The sequence below is a fragment of the Vigna angularis genome, chromosome 11, assembly GCF_016808095.1.
Source record: "Vigna angularis cultivar LongXiaoDou No.4 chromosome 11, ASM1680809v1, whole genome shotgun sequence".
Classification (NCBI taxonomy): domain Eukaryota; kingdom Viridiplantae; phylum Streptophyta; class Magnoliopsida; order Fabales; family Fabaceae; genus Vigna; species Vigna angularis.
Window position 1 is genome coordinate 25434723 of NC_068980.1, and position 9607 is coordinate 25444329.

Genomic DNA, 9607 nt, shown 5'->3' on the forward strand with positions numbered 1-9607 from the left:
AGAATTATCTACTTAAATTATATACTCGTATATGTACATAACAATAACACCCATTCATCCATCCAACTACATCGACCAAAGATGACACCCATTCTTTTAATTTTTAATAACCCTTGAAAATGTAATTTTACACTTAAAACAGCCACCAAAATAACATAAATCAGAAATATCATTAGCATTCAACACACTACCTCTGTACCCATTTTATTCTATTTCATGTTACTTTAAATTTACCACCAGCTATCTATTCTACCGTCTCAAAACAGTCCAATAAAGTTGCAAAACAAGTGTTTTATGAAGCATTTTTATACTAAAACATCAAGGTTTTTTTTTTTGTTTTTGAAATTTACGTTAGCCCAGTGTAGCAAACCAACACAATAATCATATCAATTCTCAATCACCTAACTAAAATTCACATGGCATCTAACTCAAATTCACATGGGTTGCGTACCAACTTATATCAAAACAGATATGTTTCATTAATTCATACTCGTCATTTGAACATCTCCACAAGCATTCAAAGAGTACAATTTCAATTCCTGAATCATACAGCATAGGAAAAACCATAGAAAAACGTAGCCATTTTCAAATAACAACCATCAAACAACGAAAGAGATGGGTAGCTTCCCATACCTTTTTAATTTTGGACCGTAACTGATGTGTAAGTCCTTAAGCTTGTTGTATAAAAGTATTCTGGGTTTATTTTATATTCTTTGTAGAGATACAACACAAACTTCTCATAATACCTCTGAGGATCTCAGAACTAGCAAGCATCTCTACAAAGAATATAAAATAAACCCAGAATAATTTTAGAAGAGAAAAAGAAAAAAGTAGAATAAGAAAAGACTAATAAAATCAATAAAATACAATAAAAGCCATTAAATATTTTACCGTTGGGGCACTTAATAAAATGAATTTAAACGTTCTTGAGAATTAAAGTTTTGAAGCGTTGCAATCAAACGTTTTTCTTTTTTGCAATAATCTAACGTTATTACAACACTCAAATCATGAATCATGAATACAAAAATAAAATTAGAAAGCCTAAGGCAAAGGCATCTCTTTTATTAACACAACATCATTCAATTTAGATTTGACATATATAAATCATACACAAAAAATTAACGATAACATTTTTAAAATTAAATTATTAGAATTTAAGTTTATGCATTGTAAGTTTATGCATAAATTTAGTATAATTTCAGTTCAAACAATTTTGCATTGTTGTTTGAACGAGTGACCGACCACTTTCATTTCGTATATTTTAAAGATTAAAATGAAATGTTGTCAGAAGTTTTATCAAATTTATTTATTAGCAAATTATGACATTTTTTTTTCTAATGGGTTGGATCTCACCTTGTGAGAATTAAAATTTGATAATAATGAAGCTTGTTAAAAGATAATATGACTCAAAGTTGGATGAATACATTAGCAGCGTTAAGAATATGAAAATGCAGTTTATGAGATACTAAAATATGGTCAAAAGCAAACTATCTTTGTGAAAGAGATATATTGTTGTCCTTATGTTCGTTGTTTAAATAAAATACGTCAGGATTTGGGAGAAACATGTGATCACCTATTCATCTTGGGTATAATGTATAATAAGGAGTTACACAATTTGGACATGGAATGAAAGAAGTATTAAACAATCTCATGACATCAGAAACAACAAAATATATGAAAGAATAAATGAATGATTATTTAGAGAATATAGTATATGATGTTGGTTCAGTACGTATAATAGTTTGATATTATGTATGCTATTTTTGTGAAATTTTTTGTCTTGAAATTGAATGATCACGTTGTTGTTTTGGTGCATCTTAGAATAGTTGTTTTGCATGATGGTAAAGTAAAAATGTGTTTAACAATGGTCACGTAGGTGGGTTCAGTGCATATAAATATGGGTTCATGTTTTATAGTCTTAGCACTGGAAAACTCTTAAAAGAAAAAAAAAATGACGCTTATAATTTTGGAAGCTAACGGCTACAAAATGATATTATTGTAATGTATTTTCTGACTAAAAATAGTTTTGAGTGCAATGATACTTTTCTCCTAGTTAAGAAATTAATTTGTCTTAAGTTAGGAATGTACGATGATCATGTTGTGATGTTGTCTGGTTAGTGTGAAGTTGAAAGATCTGTTGGTTGTTTGTCTTCTTACCGTAGTTTGTATAGTTGAAAATTTTCCTTTTGTTTGTGTGAAGTCGTGGAAATGGATTCTCTTTGTCTGTGTGAAGCAATGGGAGATGAGAGGTTCGAGTATTGCACATTTTCATTTGTGTGAAACAGTGAAAAAAGTAAGGATGTTTCGTCTATAGATTTCTGTCTCGTTGTTAATTATAGCACTCAGTTTATATGTGTCGAAGTTTTTATTCATAAGTTTTTGAAGAGTAGGAGAGACAAGTTTTTGTTGTGACGGACTACTCGAACCGTTTTATTTTGGTAAAGAGATTGTGTATGGAAGAATGACCTACGGTTTGGTATCGGTGATGTGACTTTGTTATGATTTTTGGTTAAGGTGATGTGATCTCATTGGTGGTGTGAACTAAGGCTTTATTGGTTTGCAAGAAAAGTATTGTTCACACAAATGGACGCAAACAGATTAGAAACAGAATTCGCGTTCGCTTGCATGGATTGTCGAGGAAGGAAAATGGAGTAATTCTGGGATTCATTTCTTTTTCAATCATCACGTAAGTGACATGATTTGCAGGGATTATGAGTAATTCTCATATTTGTTCTTGCTACATTTCATAATTCCCAGCATACAACCTTTATTCGATTCCAATTTGGTGCTTCTTATTACGATTATACAAACTACATGTTTGCAGGGTTTGAAACAAAGCTACAGAATAAGGCGAAAGCATATGGTGGTGTTCATCCATGACCGTCAAAGTGGTTGAAGACGAAGACCATATCCGGATCCAAGAGGGAACTGTCCGGTTCCATGAAGCATGGGAGGTAGCGTATTCGGATCCATGGGTTGTACCCGAATCCAGGAAGCAATGTTTCCAGATCTCTTCACTCACAAGACACGTATCCTAATCTATGTGTTTGCCGTATCCAAATCCACATCTTCTCATTTCCAGATCTCTTTATAATTAATTTTAATTTGTTTTCTCTTATTATTATTATAAAAATAATAATAAAATATTTTTTTATATTAAAAAATAATTTTTATTTTTATTCTCTCTTTATAATAACTTTTATAATTGTATATAATATTAACCATTATCATTTTATATTACTTTTATTACTAAAGTCTTTTGTTAATTTTTAATTTTTAGCAATTAAAATATAAATTCTACGTTAATTTTACAAATTTTACTTAGAAATCCACTCTTATTTATTTTTAAATCCTTTAAAAATTTAACAATCAATTCATTTTCAAATCCTTTCAAATCTATCTACTTTCTCTCTTCTAAATTCATCATTTAAAGTGAATATAGTCTAGATGATAGTATCGAGTGTTTTGTGTATAGTGAATGAGTTTAATTATTATAAATTATCTGAGATTGTTTTGTTAATTCATTCTTGTTTGTTTGTATTATACGATGATAGTATAACTTGCTGTTATAGATGTTATTATATTCTTATCTTATTTAGTCCTCTTGTTTTCTTTTATTTTTTCTATTTACAATTTTTGATGTTGTTCTTTCTATTTTTTATTTCCGTTTTTTCTATTTATTCCGTTTCTGTTTGAATTTTTAATCTTGTTTCTAATATATTCTTAATTCAATTTCTGTTTTAAAAATTCTCTAAATTATTCTTCTTGTTTTTAATTTATATATTTTTATGGCTTTCATTTGTGAATATGGGTTTGACTTTAATAACTAATTAATTAACATATTTCCAAAATAACTATTTATAATCATGTTCATATGAAAATTACTCTTAATTTTAACAGGATCAAAAGCACAATTTTCAAATGCAATTTGAGACATATTTTCACCAATCCTATGATGAATATGAGCAAGTTTAATAACCCTTTCAACAATATTCAATGGCACAACTTCAACAATTTGTCCAAACTGACAAAGATATCATTCCTCCTTTAACATCCATCTTTAGAGAGGAACCGACAAGGCATGTGACATGAAATTTTAATAGAGAAAAAATATATTATCAGTTGTAATGAATTAAAAAATACTCAATGAGATTAACGCAATAAATATTGGCATTATACTTTGCAAGATTAACTTACTTAACAAAACTTAATTTGATGATTGAGATTTAACAGTTATATATAAGGTTAAAGGAACCGGTATAAAAGTACATTCTCTTCTCTTCATTGTGAGTGTGATTAAATGGTACTGTGTAATTGTAAGAAAAAAACATAACTCGTGAAACGTACAAAGTTATAAAGAAGGCTTAATAAATGTCAAATTAGTCCATCCTTTAAAAAATGCGTCAATTACGTTCTCACTTAATAAAATTTGCATCAATGAAATCCCTCCCGTTAAATCTGTACAAACGGCGTTAATTATTTTGCATCAAGATAATTAACATCGCTTGTACGGATTTAACGGAAGAGATTTAATTGATGCAAATTTTATTAAGTGAGAACATAATTGACACATTTTTTAAAAAATAGATTAATTTAATATTTTCGGACGAAACTGGAAATAAAATAAGATATTAAACTTATAAAGAAAGAGTTGTACTGATGTAAAATAATATAATTTTCATGACAGTCGGACACCGTTAAATTCTGTCAGTTGAACTAATGCAGTAGGTATCATGTCCCTGTCGCAAAGCTTTCCATTTTCTAAGGATATTTCAAAATGATGAGTTTGTTTTTGTTTTTTATTTCTGTAATATTTCATACCAAAAATATACATATATAAATCATTTAAAAAATAAGTTTGAAGCTCATAAAAAAAAGTTCTTTTTTAATTACATTTTATTACTTTATATTAACTCAAAAACCGCCAAAATATTAAACTTTCTTCACTTAATTAAATATTTACAGTTTTTTACTTTAACTATTTCAGAATTAAATATATTTTTATCTTAAAAGTATTTCTTTTTTAAATTTAATAATAAAATATTTCATCCATACACTTTATAAAAATTATATAAAACATTTTTAACAATTTTTGTTTTCGTATAACAAATAGAAACTATAATAATTAATCTTCACATGTCTTTTATTGAAATAATGTCTTATATGATTTTTATAGAAACTAAATATTTTATACTTTAATTGGAAATAAAAGGTATATTTAATTTTTTATTTTATTTTAGAATTCATAATTCTCTAAAATTTTGGTACGTTTTGTTTTGTTAAATTTTAAAAGGGTTTAATCCTTTTCGACATCCCTATTTGTGTAGGAATGTCTCAGATAGGTCCTCGTTTTCTAAAGTGTATCAAAATAGTCTTTAATTTTGAAAATTGAGATCAATTGAGTCCTTCCCGTTAAGTTGGCTGGATGGCGTTAAAAAAATTGATGAGTGGAATGTTGAGATGACGAATTGTTACTGACGTGGCATTGACCTGGCTTAATGGTGAGTTTTTTAGATTTAAAAAAGTGAAATTTGTAAATCAAAACGCAACGTTTTGATTTTTAACATAAACAGCGAACGTTTTATCAGAAGGAGGAATCCCTAAATTGATGAGGGTTTTGTCGAGGGTTGTCTTTTGTGGTTCCAATTTGGCGGACAATAGGTATCGTTTCTAGATTTGCGAGTGATCTATCGGTGGTATTTCGGTAGAATTAAGAAGGTGTTGGCGGTGAAGCACGTGGAAATCAGTTTTATGAGGTTTTAGCTCGTAATCCAGGATCCACAATAAAAGTCAAAGTTGAAGAGAATGTGGATGGAATCAGTTTTATGAGGTTTTATACATGTCTAAAGGCCTGCAAGGATAGTTTTGTGTCCTGCAGGCCAATAATTGGGTTGGATGGTGCTTTTCTGAAAGGAAAATATGGTGGTGAAATGTTAACTGCTGTTGGTAGATACGCAAATGATCAAATGTTACCTCTTGCGTATGCCGTGGTGGAAGTAGAGAACAAGGATACTTGGAAATGGTTCCTTGAACTTTTGGTTGAAGATCTCGGTGGGGAGGAAGTAAGTTCATCATTTACATTCATGTTGGACCAGCAAAAGGTAATGCACATGACCTATTCCCCGATTATGTTAATTATCTTTGAGGTTGAAATCATATCTCTAACAACACTGTCATAATTTGATTCAACAGGGACTACTACAAGTTGTACAAGAAGTAGTGCCTGGAGTTGATCAACGTTTCTGTGTTAGGCACTTATACGCTAATTTTAGAAAGAAATTCCCTGCAAAACAACTCAAGCGTTTGATGTGGAAGGCAGCTACAGCAACCCATCCACAAGCATGGGAAGCAGAAATGAGAAATATTAAACAGCTTAACGATGAGGCTTTCAAATACTTGTTAAAAATCCCTCCTAGGTTTGTATTTAAATTTCTATTCTTCAAAATCTGCCAAATATTCACAGTAACATTGATGAACATATATATGTTGTAGGTACTGGTCAAGATCAAGATTTAGCAGCAAGCCTCAGTGTGATACTTTGATTAACAACTTGTCAGAGGCTTTCAATAGTGTAATGGTGCATACAAGGTCTAAGCCAATCGTAACCATGATGGAGGAAATCCGACTTTACTTGATGAAGAGATGGGCAACTAACAGGACAAAAAGTCAATCACTTTCTGGGAACATTTGTCCAAAAATCAAGACTAGACTAAAGAAGGAGTCTCAGTTAACTAAATATTGGATACCGTGGTAAGAATGAGGTTTGTTCACTTATGATTTCTTTTAAAATGTGTTAATGGTTTATGATTATAATGTGTTTCTTGTTTTGATTTTACAGTTGGTCAGCAAACAAGATTTTTGAAGTTCGCCATATGTCCCAAGCTGGTGACAAATTTGTAGTCAATTTAGATGAAAATTTGTGTACATGCAGGAAGTGGGAAATCACTGCCATACCATGTTGTCACTCGTTAGCTGCTATGAAATTCCTAAATCTTGATGCAGAGGAATTCATTCCATGTTGCTTTAGGAAGTCAACATATGAAGAAACATACTCTTCAATTGTGTATCCAATAAATGGTAACAATCTGTGGGAGATTACCACATATGAAGATGTTCTCCCTCCACCAAAAAGAACTTTGCCTGGAAGCCCAAAGAAGAAGCGAAGGTTGGAGCAATGGGAGTTGGTGAAGGATGACAAAAGAATGAGGAAGGGTGGTTTCAAGAAAAGATGTGGTATTTGTAAGGAACTCGACCACAACAGGACTTGTTGCACCAAAGCACAACAAACACAACAAAGTAACCCATCAACTCAACCAAACATCCCATCATCAAATCAAGAAGAAGTTGCAGTTTAAGGGGATAAATGAACAACTTTAATGTATTTTTTAATGTCTCTTTGTATTAGACAACAACTTGGTGCTCTTTTTGTATTAGACAGTACTTTGGTAATCATTTTCTATTACACAGCTGATAATGCTAATTTTGATGTTAAATCCTCTTTTTTTGTCTTCTTTTCTAAATAATTTTGATGTCTTGTTTTGTAAATAACTCGTCGCCCACCGAGCGGATGCTCGCCCTGTGGACGCACGAGAGGACGCTGGCCAAGCGATAAGAGGACGCTCGCCCTGTGGACGCACGAGAGGACGTTGGCCAAGCGATAAGAGGACGCTCGCCCTGTCGACGCACGAGAGGACGCTGGCCAAGCGATAAGAGGACGCTCGCCCTGTGGACGCACGAGAGGACGCTGGCCAAGCGATAAGGGGACGCTCGCCCTGTCGACGCAGGAGAGGACGCTGGCCAAGCGATAAGAGGACGCTCGCCCTGTGGACGCAGGAGAGGACGCTGGCCAAGCGATAAGGGGACGCTTGCCCAGTCTCGATGCACAGTCCACGCTCGCTCAGAGAGATGTGGACGCTCGTCCAGTGTGGACGCATTAGAGAACGCTCCCTCAGCGAAAATAGGACGCTCGTCCACAGACGATGCTCAGTGCACGGTCGGCCAGTGAGAATAGGACGCTCGTCCACAGAGGAGGTGTATGATAGCAATATATACACTCATAAAAAACTGACCCTGAGCAATGCAGATTTTTTTAGACTCTTAAAAACACCTCAGATATGCATGACGCAGGTGTATGATAGGAGACTCATAAAAACACCTTAGATATGCAGATTTTTTTAAACTCATAAAAACATTACAACTTCAACATAATAACATTATTTTTACTTATCACATTTCATAACAAAAATAAAGTTTTCACTAATAAGAAGTCTGACTTTCATTGAAATGGAAGAAAAGTACAACACGGTTACAACCCATCAGCCCATTCTCATCAACATTGATACGCAAATTGTATTTATTACACATAAAAGAAAAACCAAAAATATCAACACCTTCATCCAGTTCTGAACAACCAACAAAGATTTCTCAAACTTAACTAAAATTTTCCTATTACTATCCATTTCTTCACTGTGCACCGAACTTTCTTTGTTTCCTTCACACTTCAAGCATTTGCCCCTTTCCTCTTCCACAACATCATTGAACCATTTGAAGTAGTTGCAACCACCCTCTTCAGCACCACTCTGTATAAACAACAATCGATTCTCAAAAACACTTCCACATAATACAAACGTCAAATAAATCATACCTTGTACTTCGAGCATCCCCAAAATTGCTTGCCACGATTGTTCAAGGTTTTAGCAGTTCTCATCGCACATCTGAGTCCATAGTGGCAAATCGGTGAACACAAATTACGGTTCTCCTTCCGCCACACAGTGCATGTCGACAAACAACAAGAATACTCCTTCGACATCGTCTTCGAACAACTACGTTCTTAAACCCACCCACCTGCGTCAACAACCTCCAACACGAACCTCGCTCTCGTCAACCAATTTGGGGATTTCTTCAATTTAGGGATTCCTCCTTCTGATAAAACGTTCGTTGTTTATGTTAAAAATCAAAACGTTGCGTTTTGATTTACAAATTTCACTTTTTTAAATCTAAAAAACTCACCATTAAGCCAGGTCAATGCCACGTCAGTAACATTTCGTCATCTCAGCATCCCACTCATCAATTTTTTTAACGCCGTCCAGCCAACTTAACGGGAAGGACTCAATTGATCTCAATTTTCAAAATTAAGGACCATTTTGATACACTTTAGAAAACGAGGACCTATCTGAGACATTCCTACACAAATAGGGATGTCGAAAAGGATTAAACCTTTTAAAAGTGAAGGAATATAGTTTTTTTAACTCAATTATTTTACATGTTTTTCATGTGTTAAATACGTTTAATGTTATTATTTGAGTAGTTTATTTGGTTTGACTTGTTCCTTCTCTAATTTGAAATAACTGGAAAACATTATAAGGGGTTGAATAATATTGTGAAATTTTTTTTGACAAAAAGTCCTTTAACAATTTTGTTAAGGATTAAACGGTTTACACAAGTTGTCAGAAACTTGATTAGTAAAGTACTGTTTAAACTGAAAGTTCAAAGATAAAATATTTTTCAGCATTTTAGCAAGCTACTATAGTCTTTTGAGAAAGACAATTCTTAAGAGAGATAGTGTTTGGTGACAAGAGCTTTATAAACAATTATGTTAATAAGCAAT

At 32.6% G+C, this 9607-nt stretch overlaps 1 protein-coding gene across 1 annotated transcript; it reads left to right on the forward strand.

The window, feature by feature from the left end:
* The first annotated feature begins 2876 nt into the window (after nucleotides 1-2876).
* LOC128194679 (uncharacterized) lies at nucleotides 2877-7355 on the forward strand. Its single transcript, XM_052870243.1, has 5 exons — nucleotides 2877-3000; nucleotides 5719-6101; nucleotides 6193-6416; nucleotides 6493-6750; nucleotides 6839-7355. Exons 1-5 carry the CDS (start codon nucleotides 2877-2879, stop codon nucleotides 7353-7355), a joined length of 1506 nt encoding a protein of 501 aa, XP_052726203.1.
* The last annotated feature ends 2252 nt before the right edge of the window (nucleotides 7356-9607 follow it).